This window comes from Fistularia commersonii, chromosome 34 (genome assembly GCF_037954325.1).
Source record: "Fistularia commersonii isolate RoL2024-O1a breed Wild chromosome 34, RoL_Fcom_v1.0, whole genome shotgun sequence".
Taxonomy (NCBI): Eukaryota; Metazoa; Chordata; class Actinopteri; order Syngnathiformes; family Fistulariidae; genus Fistularia; species Fistularia commersonii.
The window spans coordinates 9,737,676-9,752,158 of record NC_141317.1 but is presented as its reverse complement, the minus strand read 5'-3'; the positions used below and the strand labels follow the sequence as shown (position 1 = coordinate 9,752,158).

The window sequence follows — 14,483 nt, the reverse complement described above, 5'->3', positions numbered from 1 at the left end:
GGAATGGAAAGAATGCCGAGAGGTCACGCCGATGCGCAGTCATATAAAGGAAGTCTGTTCCCCCCCCCCCCCCCTCCTTCCTCTCGCTGGACGGCGGCCGGACTCCCGCTCCGGGCCCGCTCCTCCCGGTGACTCAGAATGACAATTACAACGGCCTTAACCTCTAACTGCCTAACCGCCGGTCTGGCCTCGATTACGAACGAGTCCCGGCGTGACTCGGCCCTTCTGCTCACGTCCCGCTCGGACGTGTCCGGTATTCCGAGACGATCGCCGGGAAATGTGTGCCAGAAACATGCTGGTCGCTCCCTCGGGTTTTTCTTTTCTTAGCGGCGGGGGGCCGTCCCTCGGCCCTCTTCTCATGAGGTTGTTATTGCAGAAGGATTGTTTTTGGCTCAGGTCATTTCTCTGGTTAGTGGAAAAAATACAGAGCCGAGTCGAAGGAATCTTCTCCGCCACGAAACCGTTGTAAAGGGACTTTCAGATTAGATAAGACAAACTTTATTGATCCCCATTGGCGATATTCCTTTGTCACAGCAGCGTAACAGTCAAAAAATAAATATGAATATGAAAATAGAGAGACAGCAGATAACAAGACATCCACGAATAAATAGACAGCAGCAACAACAACAGCATCAGGGATAACAATGGACAACATAAAGGAACAGTGAGGGTGAAAAATACACAACCAGAACCAAACGACAATGTTAACAGAGTGGTTTAGTGAAGAATCGAGGTGGATTTCCATTTTGACTTCCATCTCGGGGTTGACCAGAGTCTCACCCAAACACCCGACGTTTCTCCAGAAACTCACAAGTTGATGCAACGGTTCTGCAGAAAGACTGACGACAGCAATGAGAAATCAGCGCAAAGGGGGAAAAGAAATCACATTGGTGATGTTGAAGCTGTTGCAAAAGTCTTACAGTATGTGTGTGTGTGTGTGTGTGTGTGTGTGTTTGTGTGTTTGTGTGTTAGAAGATCACAGTTTGAAAGCATGCTAGCTTGGATCTGTTTCTGGCTCTCTCTCTCCCATGTGTTCATTGTCCAGCTGAACGCTCCAAGCCATCTGTGGCCGCCATAAACCCCGTTGTTTGCTCTAGAGTGTTGAAAAGGTTCTTCTCCTCTGCCTGGAGGTTGGGTCATGCCGGTTGTAGATCACCGGTCAGACGGTGACCTTTGACCCCCCCCCAGCCTCCATCCCATCCTGGGTCTGTCGGGGCAGAGGTGATGGTACCACAGGAGAAACAAACACATTCCTCTCACGTCCGTGTCGACTTCCTTCTGACTGTCCGTTCCAAGTGAACCGGCAGAAGATGGGCTTCTGCCAAGGCTGAACCTTCTCCGCTCGGGTCTGAAGGCCACGTCGGCCCATGCTAATATTTGCGTCCGTGTTTGGACGTCCGCGCACCTCGCCTCGCCTCGCCGGCCGTGGGATTCACAAATACGGCGTCCGTTTGCGCTCGCAATAATTCACCCTGGACCGAAGCCCTCGGTCCGCCGTGGGAAGAGTTCAAGACCCACCGGAGCCTCGCGGACGATCCTCCTTCACGCCTCGGCGTTGCCTGGCAACAGCACGGCTCCGCGCCTCAATTTGAGCGACGCTTCCTCGCCGGATGCGTGACGGGTGACGGCGCCTCCGGCGACGACATGCCCGTCACGGTAATTGGAAGTCGTGGGCGCTTGCGGGATTACTCCCTAGCTTCTGGTGGAACCGTCGCTTTTTTTTTTTCCGTCTGCTCCGGCGCTGACATCACATCCCCCCTCGTTCACCTCGAGCCGCAAAATCAAGCGCTAGCTGTCTCTTGGACTTCGCTTTGGCGCCCCGTTTGTCCAGATGGCTCTGTTGTGAATAGCTTACACTTGAGTGTAAACACCACTGCCGTTGCTTGATCGCGTAACGTCACGTTTCTGACTATTGCATCAGGGAATAATCCCATGTGAGAAGATAGCGACGTGTTTAAGATAGCACTCACACACACACACACTGCTCAAACAGTGTTTTGGTCGAGGCTGGCGATGATGATAAACCCCAACTGCGCGGACTTTAGCCCTTTTTGTTCGGATTGCAGAATAACAGTGCCCCGAGATAAAGTGGCTAATGGCCTTATGCCAGCGCCGCGGTATCAGGGCTGGAGGTGGACTTCCCTCAGCTGTTCTTAATATTCTTATGGTAAGCCACTCACAGGAGACATCATGTGCCACACCTTCAACTGTGAATGCGGCGACTCCCTAGGCGAGGCCGCTACGTCTTTAGCTTCTCCGTTTGACCGTGTAAACCGGCATCGCGCGGGAAGCTCCTCCCCTCGTGACGCGGATCCTCGGTCGGAGGTCGGCGTCTGACGCCGCGCCGTTCCTCGCCGTAGCGTGGAATTTAACCGCACAATCGCCGGGCCTAAATGTTTTTAAGCCGGGTAAAACCTGGGCGCTGTGTGTCGGGACCGCCGGCCCTTTGTGCCTCTGAGCCCGGCGGGGTTAACAGGTCTTGGGTGTCACAGATGAGAGAGAGAGTTAAACGCCAGCAGAACCGTGTCTGACAAAGGAGGGAGCGCGAGCGGCGTCCCATTGTGTTTACATTTGAAAGGATCGCTCACTTTTGTCCCTTTTGAAACGGCTGATTACCAAAAGATACGTCCCGGTGTCCTTAAACAAAGATAGCCGTTGCGACTCCAAGGCCGCCGCGCTCTCTGTCGACGAATCGGACGCCGGCCCGGTCAGAAGCTCGCCTCCGTCCTCCGTCTCGTCGGAGACCCCCGGACGTTCGGACCAGAAACGTCTGGTCTGTTTTCGTCCAGCATTGTTCGGGGTTTTCCGATCATCCCTTTTATCCATTCTGGACCGCAAGTCTGCAGTTAAGGGGTAATCTTTTCTAAATGGCACTAAATAAAGTCCCAAATCCCCTACCCTCTGGGCCTAAGAGGATGAATCCCATCCGCTATGCGCCGGGCTTACGGAGGACTGGGAGTCTGCCAGGCCCGGCGGCGGTCGGCGGCCTCCGGTTCGGGGGCAGGTAGCGGAATTTTTCGGGGGGTAATGAGGCGCTCAGACGGACAGGTGCCGCCGGGCCAAGTCCTCCCCGCCGTGGCCTTGTGTCCTACTGCGGCGCCCGCCAAGTCCAGCAATCTGTTCCTGAGTAGCCGGCCTTCCTCGCTGCTTAGAGGAGATTTTGGAAAATACGTTTTACGCCGGCGCCGCAGTTTTGGGTCACCGCCGTGATGATTCCCCCCCCCCCCCCGCCTTATCTATTATAAATAAAACACCATCATCACGGGTTCAAGCAGGGGCCACGTTATGGGGGCAGAGGGTGTTTGTGCAGTGTGTGTTCAAATGAAAAAGCATTGTGCGTTTGTAAAGACCTACGTTTGAAGCGGACTGCGAACGCGGTGCCAGGCCCATTGTTTCATTACCTGTGATGGTGCAGTTTAGCGGTCCGTTTCTGTCATCCAGTTTGGGTCGCGGCGGGCGGGGCGGCCTCAGGAAACAACACAAACACATGAAGGCACTGCCATCCAGCCGTTTTATCAGCTGAGAGGCGACCGAATCACATGTGGCAACGATGAAATCGTTCGCGTCGCCGCGCTTGTACCCTTCTTTTTGAGCAACTATTTTCATCCTAGCTGTAACGATGTGGCAACGGTAAAATAATGAGCCGTAAAAAAGGAAGTCCACCGTGCCGCTCTTGAAGACGTGCCAATACGAGCTATCAGGGTCATTGCTCCATCGCTGTAATCCAATTACAGGGGACTAGTGACGGCTAAAAGTAGGGGATGAAGTCATCGCGGTGGCTTTTGGCCCCTGAGGAAACATCTACGTCGCACTGTGTTACAGCCACAAATCTGTTGGAAGGCCGCCGTCCCGCGTCTTTTGGAGGCCCGGCCATCGTGTCGCAGCCGACAGTGCGATTATTGTTTTTTAAATTTGATATGATCAAGATGATTCATATGAGGAGACGCGTTACGTCACTCCAAGGCCCCCACCGGGGGGCCACAGGACAACCCCGGCGTCGGTCGTTGATTTAATCTGCTCAAAAGAAGCTCCGCGCTGCCCTGAATGACTTGTTATCGTTTAATAATCGCGATGAAGCGATGGCGCTGACGTCCTGCTCACCAAATGATACACCATATACTTTTTATGAGACTACAACTCCCATTGTCACACAATGCCCTGGATAGAAAGAAGATAATCCCGCCGAACCCTTCCAGATACGTGACTCTGAACGGATGAGACGTTGCTTCAGGTCGAAACAAGCGCCTCTTTATTTGAGATAGTACAGCGGTTTCCTCTCCAAACAGATGAATCAGCCGCGGAGGCCGAGCGCAGCTCTCTGTTTACCTTCCAAACAGTCTGTGGGCTTCAACATGTCGCCCAAATACCTTTCCTACCTTCGGCAGCTCCTCGGCTCTGGATTTGGACCTGGTCTAGGACTATAACCGTACCCGCCATGTGTAAACAAAGCTCCGCTCAGACGAGCCTCCTCCTTCCTTCCATTGAAATGAAGGCAATGGTCACCTCCTCCTCCCAACCCTGCATCCTGTTGACTCGCGAGGGGAAGCATACGAGATATGGCTCCTTATCTGGCCGGATATCTTTTTGTGGATGCGAGGAAACGATCACTTGAAGTAGCCTACACTGGAGTCTGGTCCTGACGAGGAACAAGGAAGATCAGGGAGGAGGACGTCGAGGAGACGGTTAGCGGGCCGAAGGAAATGAGGAAGAATTACCAGTCTGGTGACTGAAAGCACACGGTTCCTGTCAGAAGGGATCTGAGAAATGACCGGTGGCCTCCTCGTCATCTGGGAAACCTTTTAACTTAACAAAAATAGGTTTATTTCCAGTAGCCGTCCAAGGTCAGGTGACCGGGGGCGAAGAGAAAGATGTCTATTTCTTCGGTTTTTCCTTAAAACCAATGAATTTGAGATCGGCCCGTCGAGGTACGTCTTCCTCTGAGTCTCCGAGGTGGTTCGTCCAAAACGGATCCGCCTCCCACCCGTAAACCAATAAGAAGTTTTGCCGAGCCTTCCGTGGTTTGATGAAGACAAAGATAGTCGGGAAAAACCCGTCTTTTTCAAACCCTCCCATCTCCATTATCTGGCGGCGGGCAGGAGTCCCCCTCCCCCCCCCCCCATTCTTCTCGTCTCTCTCGCTAAATGAATTGAAACCCCGGGCACGATTCTGAGAAGGAACTCCTCGTTTTAATAGGTCGTCCATTCAAACATTAGCGGAGCCATTTTGAAAAGGTTGTCCCTCTGGCCCCGGGGGTTCTTTTTAATTTCAGCTCCAGCGCAATCAGGGAACAGCGACGCGTCCACATCCTCCACACCGACCCCCCCGCTGCTCTCCCAGGCTTCTATTGTCAACAGGCTCCAGGGTCTGGATTCCCTCGGCGTCGGGTCCAGAACCCTCCCCTCGGGCGAGGTCCACCAGAAGGCACTGCCAGGGGAGCGTGACGGGGTGCGCGGCAATAACAGCTTTGGATTTTGAAGGGGGGTTTGAGGGACGAAGAAGGTTTTAACTGGAGATGTGCCAAGCTCCCAGGGGTCCTCTGGAGATGTGGATCGCAGAGCGGGGGAAGGGGGGGTTCCTGTGGGGACCAGCCCTGCCCCGAACCCCCTTCAGATATCTGCTCTATATCTGTCTCGTCGGGGAAAAGACAACGCAGCTCGGTTTATAAAATGAAAGCAGTGGTTGTAGTTTTTGAGATACGTTTGTGTCACATTCAGCTGCGTTCGTGGACATCTTTTGTTTGGTCGGGGGAAGCCGCGCACGGTGTGTTTTGGAAGGACGCAGCGCCGAGACGAGATACCGTCACGTCGTCGGCGTATTGTTTTACACGGCATTGTGCATCGGATCTTATAGAGGCAGCAAAGGAGGTGGCCGCCACATCCAGACCCACACAGGATGTAGATACCACAAAGCAGGGCGGGGAGGTCATTAGTCCCCGTCTGCCCCAGGAGCAAGGGCAGGACCTGCCCAGGAGACCCTCAGGAGATAGGAGAGGGGGCTCTGAGGGCAAGGCTCTGGCAGGACCAGCTTTCAAGTCAGAGGTGATCAATATTTGCAATCACGACAAAACTGATTGCAACTTGGGGAATAAGTCAAATCTAATTTCTTCAGTCCATCCCCCCCTTTTCTCGACAGCGCCTCTGCTTGATGGATTGAACTTCCTCCGCTGGCGTTCGGCTGCGTCGGGCCCTCGTACATCTTGAATCTTATGACTGCTGCTGATAACCAGTCATAAGGTTTGCGATAAGAAAAATCCCCACAATGCGCAAACAAATACCAAACACCCTCCCCCATCCGGGAAACCTGACCTTGGACTTTGAAGGAAAATGTAATGTGTATGTGAGTGAGTGTGTGTGTGTGTGTGTGTGTGTGTGTGTGTGTGTGTCTCAGCTGCAGCTCCAGCTGCTACCCTCCCCCGCCGTTTAAATAGCTGTTCAGCTGTGGAGGTCGCGACACGGCGCCGCTACGTCTTTTGGAAAAGACGCCTGATTCCAGGCCGGGCGCTTTTCCCCTTTTGCTAACAGGCGCCGCTACTCCAAACCAAAATTTACAGAACACACTCACACACACACACACACCGGCAGGCTCTTTGTGCAAGTAAATCTTGATTTAGAGAGGCGCGAGACAGGAAGGGGGAGGTGGCAGCCGCAGAAAAGGGGTGGAGAAGCAAGCTGTGCTATGGTGAAACCTCCATCTGTGCCCCCCGAACCCCCTCCTCGGATCCTGCGCGCCGTCCACTCGATCTGTCACTGTAATTGGCCCGGTCGCACCTCCACACACCCCTCGCCGACCTGCGAGATCTTATCCGGACGGCGACGGCGAGGCGTTAATGGCTGACGGGCGCGGATAAGGCCGTCTTTGCATAACAAATCGTGGGCGTACGGGACGCCGCCATCAGCAGATTGAGTCCGCCGTCTCCCTCGAGACGCTGAGGCTTTCCTTCCACAAGAAACACAATTATCAAACAGATGCCTCGTGGAAATGAAAAGAAGATGTAACACAAACGGAGGACGAAACGTGATGGTTATATTTCTGGCCAAACAAAAACAGTAACTCGAGTCTCGAGGCAAACTTTCCCAAGAAACACGAAGCCCCGCGCAAACGTCGCTAATGCGGCGCGAATTGTTTTTAAGATTGTATTTTCGCCCGTAAATGAGCTTATTTCAATGTTCCGCCGGCTCCGTATCACCCTGAACGTCTCCGATGGAGGCCGGATGACTGTTCGCTTCCCTCCCGGAGCTCCGGGGTTGTTTTTAACCCTCTAATGACAGAGGAGACGGTTGACGCCCCGTGGGTTCGGAGCCTCAGACGCCACGGCGACGGACGACCCGCTCGCCCCGATTCTGCAGGTTTTCCCCTCCGGATAAGGAGAGCGACGGCACCAAAGCCGCTGTCTTCTGAATATGAATCGGGTGAAGCGTTTGAAGGCTCGTTCCGGGCCGGCCGGAGACGGGCTTCACACAGAATCTTTAATGATTACCTCGGATAAATTATTAAACGCGGCTAACCCCAGGTGGACCCGATGAAAGCCCCGGACGACTGCCTACATCATTACAACGGCCAAACCAGAGATCCCGCATATCTGCGCTTCATGTGCCCAATTATCCTCTCTGAGCAGACAAGTCCATGCATGTGTGTGTGTGTGTGTGTGTGCGTGCACGGTGCCGCCCCACCCCCGGGTTGTTTCTCCTTCCCCGTCCGGCCCTTTCAGCTCTCGCACCGGCGAGTTTTTGCAAGACGCCGCGCCCGTTTGTAGCGTTAGCTTAAATTTGCAGGGAGGGAAGGGAAAAAAAAAAAAGGTAAACATGTCTGTGGGGGTTCTCAGTCATCCAGCTCATGGAGAATCCTCCTTTAAATCTTCTTGTCCCGGCACCCGGACTGACAAATGAAACGTCTTCAAGTGAAGATATTCCAGTCCGGTTGCCAAGACAACAAGATTTTTCGACAAAAAAGGTAAACACGGATCGCCATCGGCGCGCCGCTCACTTCCTGTTGATGTCGCCGACAAGATTTTACATTTAGATTCCGGATCCTGTTTGAGGCTTTAAATACATGCACACACACCCACCCACACACACACACACACACACACACACCCCTGTATCTCAGAGAGTCTGGGTACCAGCTGCCATTGTATCACCGCAGGGCGAGGAGGAGGAGTGAATAGAAGAATAGCCCAACAGTTTGGCGCTTTGCAGTAAATCAATATGGATCCCTGCCAGGAATATACCATCGCTTCCTCCCTCGTTCCCGAGTTTCTCCTCCGCTCTCCTCCTCTGCTCCGAGCTGCAGAGGCGCCGCAAAAAAAACATAAAACGCCGATTTCCACAACGGCGACGAGCTGGGGTTTAATCATAACCTCTGTGGATTTAGTTTGGCGAGGAATCTCTTTCCAAACCCAGGTTTGCAGTAATCACTGCCTCCTGTTACTCATTAGAAAGACTGTCCGGGACCTGAAATAAAGCTTCAGAAGCGCCATTTTGCCCCCCCCCTGCAGAGGACGGGTAGCTTTTCTGACCTCCGGCGTCCGGAGGTTTCCGCGCCATAGATACGACCCGCTTCTTTTCACGGTCACTGCCTGTGAACGGAGACGCCACCAAAAGAGGAAGAAAAGCGGCGCGTCTGTTTATCATCACCCGAACGCCGGCCTGCACGTGAGCTCGGATTCACGAGGCCGGAGATATTTTTTTTTTCTCTCTTTCTCGTCCCGCCTCTTTTCCTCGGCGCCGGCCGCCGGCCGCCCGGCCGAGTGGCCGAGCAGATGTTTGTCCCGGGCCTCGCCGTCATCGCTGAGGAATGTCGCCGCAGGGCCTGAAAATCTCACCATCGGCCCACTTGCCCGGGCAAGTTTCCACCAAATATGCTTTCCGATATCACGCGTCTGCATCTCAAAGGTGTGTCGTTTTGTTCCGACCTGCAGACGTGCCACGCTCTGCTATCTGGCGGCGTCCGCGCGGATTCATACCGCTAAAAAATGTTTTGGATAAGAAGCCGATCTTGCCTTCGGCTACGATTATGATGGGGTTTTTTTTCCAGGAGGATTTGTTTTCGTAGCTCCGCTACTAGCTTGACGGAAGGGGGTTTCCGTGTGGCGTCTCCGTGTTCCCCGCGTGTCTGCGTGGGGTTTCACATGCAGGAAACCCTCTTTGGAAACCCTAAGACACGGGTCGGCAACCTTTACCACTCACAGGAAAGAAAACACCGGGAGCCACACAACCCTTGTGAAATGTAAAATGCATTCACACGGTTTATATCTTTATTTTTTTTGCTCGATGCTATGAGTCCAAATGCACTGCGGACAGCAAAGTAGGAATTTTACTGCACGGTGCATGTGACAATAAACGCTTTGTAGAAACCAAATGTTGCGATGAACAACTGCAGAGAAAACTTAATGACATTTCTGCGTGCAGCAAAACATTTTGAACTCCCAAAAAAAAAAACCACTTTTGGTTGAAGGTTACTTTTAAGAGAAATATTCGATGTCTATTTGACTCCTGCTTGTATTTATGAAAAACTAACTAAAATAAAATACATTTAAATTAAATGGTCATCGATATTCTCAAAAGCCACCGGGAGACGGATTGAAAGGGCCGCGGGTCGGTGACCTCTGACCCCAGACATGTGAATGATTAAGTCGTCTCTCTGAAAAGGTGAAATCTTGCATGTTTGTAGAAAGCATGAAAGAGAGGACGGATGTTTTTTGTCTCTACGATTCCCAGAGAGAACGCCGCCTCTCCCGGCCGCCATCGACCGTATCGAAACGAATGAAGATTAGCTCTCATGTCCAAAAAAAATGTGATTTCTTTCTTTTCCTCCCCCTTCGCCGCTGCTGAACAATAACAAAACAATGCTCCGGCTTTCTGCTTTCCGTGTGCCGGAAGCTTCTGGAGCAGTGGGATTCATGGAAATTTGAGACGCGATGAGATCATGGCGGGGGGGAACCGGAGAGGACACTAAGAGTGGAATCTGGATACTTCTAATTGGGTTCTCGTTCGACGGCGAGGAACTTTCAAACGACCTTCCCCGATATCGATTCAAATTCTCCGGGCTTCATTTCAATCGCGGCCGTTGTTTTCCTCCCCGAAAGGCGTTCGGTCAGCGTATCTCCGGAGATCCCCCCCCCGCTTACTGCACAAACGCGTTTGTTTGTTTCTCTTGGCCGGCAGAAGAGACAATAGAAGGTTGGATTCAGCGGAGAAGGCCTCACGTGGCTTCAAAAAGAGGAACAACTGATTTTTCCAGGGACTCCGGGCCAAGCCCCGTCGCGCTCGGCTCTCTTAGGAACGGAAGTATCGCAGGATTCTGGGCCACAAAGCCCATTGTGTATTCTGCGCTCCATTTCCAGACTCCGTTTACCGTCTCGAGCGTCCGCCGGCTTCACCGAGCAGAACGACAAGTATTTTACTGGTGACGGCGAGCAGGATCGGACCGGCCGGCGGGCGAGCCCTGGCTTTTCTCACCGTCTAATCGGCGCTTCAGCTCCGAGGGCCCGTCCCTTCATCGGAGGATTTACGAGCACAGATGTATCATCATCTTTGTTCGTGTCGGGGCTTCGCTTCTTTTGCCGGAAGATAAACAGGCGAGGAGGTTAAAAAAAGGATAATAACCACGGTTTTACAGAAGCATACAGTAAAAATGCAGCGCCGCACTTCCTCAAATTAGCCCCCAAAAAAATCATGCAAGGGTTTTTATTTATATCTTTGGAGTTTCCCCTTCTTGCGACCGCGCCGGTCAGATCCTCGCGCCCCGAAAAATCGGGAAATTTGATTAGCTGGACGAGAGATTAATAATCCGTGCTCACATGTGCAATGCAAATTGACGGCGACATATGGCGAGCTAAAGATGAATTATAAATTGGGCAGGCAGCTCGCGGTGAGATTATAGGCTCGCTCGCGTGCGTCCCCAAGTTATCCGCCCCTAAAAAGTAGCCTAAACCCGCGCTCGGGGGCCGGGATTAAACTCCTCGGGTCAGTGGGTTTTGGCTCGGGGCCCGGCCGGTCGACGGACGGGCCCCTCGGATGGAGTTGATTGGTGTCCCGAATATAATGATGGGATTCCCCTGATTTGTGATTGGGTTAATCCTGTCTCCTGTGATGACTTTCTAATCAGATGCAATCTCCCGCTGATTGTGCGTGTATTGTTTTTTTGACGAAGGGCTGGATAAGCAAGAGCGCATTAACAGTATCGTCCAGAGGTCTCACTCTGCAAGCCAGATTATTGAGACACCTGGCAATGTTAGCGCTTTGACTTGCAATATAAAGTACTGCGCTTTGTACAAAAACAATAGTAATACATTTTATTGAAGACACCGTACTGGCAGAAACAAAATACAGATTAAAAAGAGACTAAAAGAAAGAAAATAAAAGCAATAAAAGTGTTTGAACAAAAAAATAAAAGTGACAGAGCAGTCGGCGTGAGATGGAACAGGCCGCTTTAAACAAATGTGTTTTGTATACAGTTACAGAAGGATTTCTAACGGTACGAATTCCTACTAACGGCGGACTTTTCAACCGACCGTTCTAGCAGATACTGCGTAAATCCAGAAGCAGGCGGCAACAAATGACCCGTTAAACTACTTCAGCACATCCCACAAGTAGGTCAGTCCCGCTTGATACAAATTTCCAGATTTTTTTTTTTTTTTTTTTCCACTAAAGGAATTACAGGGATTAATAGGATGCGCCGTCAAACTGAAAATCCTGCAGCGGCAGCAGCGGCGGCGGCGGCGGCCGGTCACGTGCAGATGTGAGGGGGTACTGGGTCAAAGAGAAAAGCGTACAGCTGCAAACCGCAAGGTCGGATCGAACGCCTCAGGTGACTCGGGATTACCGGACGAGTTTTCCATCCCATCGCCGGTGGCTACGGGGCTGGATGTGAAAACCGTTGTCACGAGGGTGATTATTTTGAGAGGCGAGGCAGCGGCCTAACCTAGATTCCGCGCCCGGTGAAGGCTCGCTTCTCGCTCTCGTGAGCCGTTCCGCTCACGTTTGTCTCCGCGCCGCGGGCCGTTTTCCGCGTTTCGCCATTTTCACCAGCGAGATATTGATTTGCAACTCTCACAAGTGAATAGGAAGCTTCATAGTAATATCTGCCATGTGTCTAATCTGCATAGACTTCATCCTCTCAAGGGAATCCATAAGTCTGAAATGATATCTGGTGACCTTCTCCTCCACTGCTATGATCTTCTAAGGTATTAAGAGAATTAGATCGCGGGCGTCTCGTGATCATCCAGGCGAGAGGCCCTTTGCTCTACTTTCCCCGCTCGGCTTTCCCGACAACGGAGTCACTTTGGAGGCTCCGGACGATTGTTTTTCGTGAAGTGAGAGGTGACTTCGAAACTAAAAGCCGGTTGTTTTTATTATCTTCTAACGGGAATCTCCTTCTACAGGCCTTCGGTCAAGCCTACTCCAACCAGAGGAAGGTGGCGGCGGACGGGGAGAGCCGCGAGGAATCTCTCATCCAGGAGTCGGCCTGCAAGGAGGCCTACTACGAGCAGAGGGTCCTGGAGCTGCAGACCGAGCTCCGCCAGACTCGCAACATCCTGACCAACACCCAGTCTGACAACGACCGCCTGAACACCATCTCCCAAGAGATGCGAGAGGTGAGACCAGGAAACCGCTTCCTCGCACGCCGTACGCCGGATGCCATGGAGTTCGGTCATCCGAACAAACGGTGTTTGGAAGAAGGCGGACGACGGCGATGCGCTCGCGGGTTCCTTGAGTCAACACTCCGGAAATGAGCTCTCTCTCGTGAACTGTTTGGAATCCAAACAGTTCAGAAGGCAGCTCATAATGCTCCCGACGTTCGGGGGTTACGTCAACTCCGGTTGGCCTGCGGCGCTCCGGCGTTTGTTGATTCGAGCGGCCGACGCTCTTTAGAAATTCCAAGGCCGCGGTAAACATCGGAGGTATCCGTAACCGATCCGTCCAACGGTTTGAGACGCAACGCGATGTTTGTTTTCGGGGGATTTCGAAAGGCGCCAAAGTCGTTCTGCAGGAGTAACACCTCGCCTCGGAGCTTTTTTTTAGGATCTCCGCCCTTGTTATTGTCCCAGGCGACGCACCGAGGCCACGGGAAATGTCATATTCGGCGAAACGATGGCGTGACCCTGCGTGATTAATGAATCGCGCTGTAATTTGGGCGCAGTTGCACGGCAGCATTGTTCAGACGGTAAGCCTCGCCGACACGCCTCATTACGGAAATATCATCTCCGAGAAGCTCTCCAGCCAGTGAGCTGCTCTCAAGGACGGACGAGTCTTTTACCCTCCTCTCGTCACGCCGAACTCCTTCGTATTTCCGTACCTTCGGCCTCCCCGGCGTTCAGAATGCGGATCTTTCTTCTCGGCGCCCCGCTTTAGACAATATCTGACCTTCTGGACGCTTCCACCGCCCAAACCTGCGGCTAATTGACCTCATTAGAGGAGACAAGAGAGCAGTGTGGAAGCCCAGCGTGGGCGGGTTGTGTTTGCCTGCAGTCATGTGATGCTGCGTGATGGAGCTTGTGATGTTATTGAGTTAACCGCTGAGGTTGACCGAGGGACGGCCGGCTTTCAGAGAGCCGTGGAAATAAAAGGATTAGAATTGTTGTCGAGACACAGGGAGCTTCATATTTTGAAGGGATTCTCGGAAGCAAAGGTGTCGTTATAAACAACCAAATCTTGATTGTTACTCTTTTTCTTTGATTTGGGCTTTTCCCTGCAGGGGGTCACCTCAGAAAATCCACCTTCTCCATCCAACCCTCTGGATCCTCCTCTCTCACACCAACTACCTTCATCTCCTCTCTCACAACGTCCATCCATCTTCTCTCAGGTCTTCCTCTAGACCTCCTGTTCCAGCATCCGTCCACCAATACCTTCCCTCTCCCTCCTCTGTCCATGACCCAACCATCTCTGACCTTCTCTCCAGAACATCTACCATGTGTCGCCCCTCTGATGGACTCGTTCCTGATCCTCTCCATCCTGGTCGCTCCCAAAGAGAACCTCAGCATCTTCATCTCTGCCACCTCCAGCTCTGCTTCCTGTCTTTTGGTCATTGTAGATGTTTGTAGATCATCTCACCACCGTCTCCTCCACCTTTCCTTTCCTTCTGGCTGATGTTCTTCTATCTCACTTTTCTCCACCCATTCCAACCTGCTTGAACCTGTTTCTTCACCTCTTCTCCACCCTCTCCTACGCTCTGGACTGTCAACCCTAGGCACTTGAAATCCTCCACCTTCTCGATCCTCACCGTTCCACCCGGGTTCCTCTCATTCACACACATATATTCTGTCTCGCTGCAACTAACCTTCATTCCTCTCCTTTCCAGATCATACCTCCACCTCTCTAGATGTTCCTCCACCTGTTCTCTGCTCCCTCTACAGATCCCAATGTCATCTGCAAACATAATCTTAATTATTCCCTCTCTTGCCTTATTTATTTTATTTATCTTTTTCCCGTTTCTCCTCTCACTTGATACTCCTGCCATGCGGTGCTTCCTCCACATCCCTCCCT

General features: G+C 52.4%; 1 protein-coding gene across 1 annotated transcript in view; it reads left to right on the top strand.

Annotated features, from left to right (window-relative positions):
* The window catches only part of LOC147214550 (protein bicaudal D homolog 2-like), a 37,321-nt gene that overhangs the window by 894 nt on the left and 21,944 nt on the right, over positions 1-14,483 (top strand). The window contains exon 2 of the mRNA XM_086141660.1: positions 12,383-12,595. Coding sequence (XP_085997786.1) covers positions 12,383-12,595 — 213 coding nt within the window. The remainder of the gene's footprint in view (positions 1-12,382; positions 12,596-14,483) is intronic.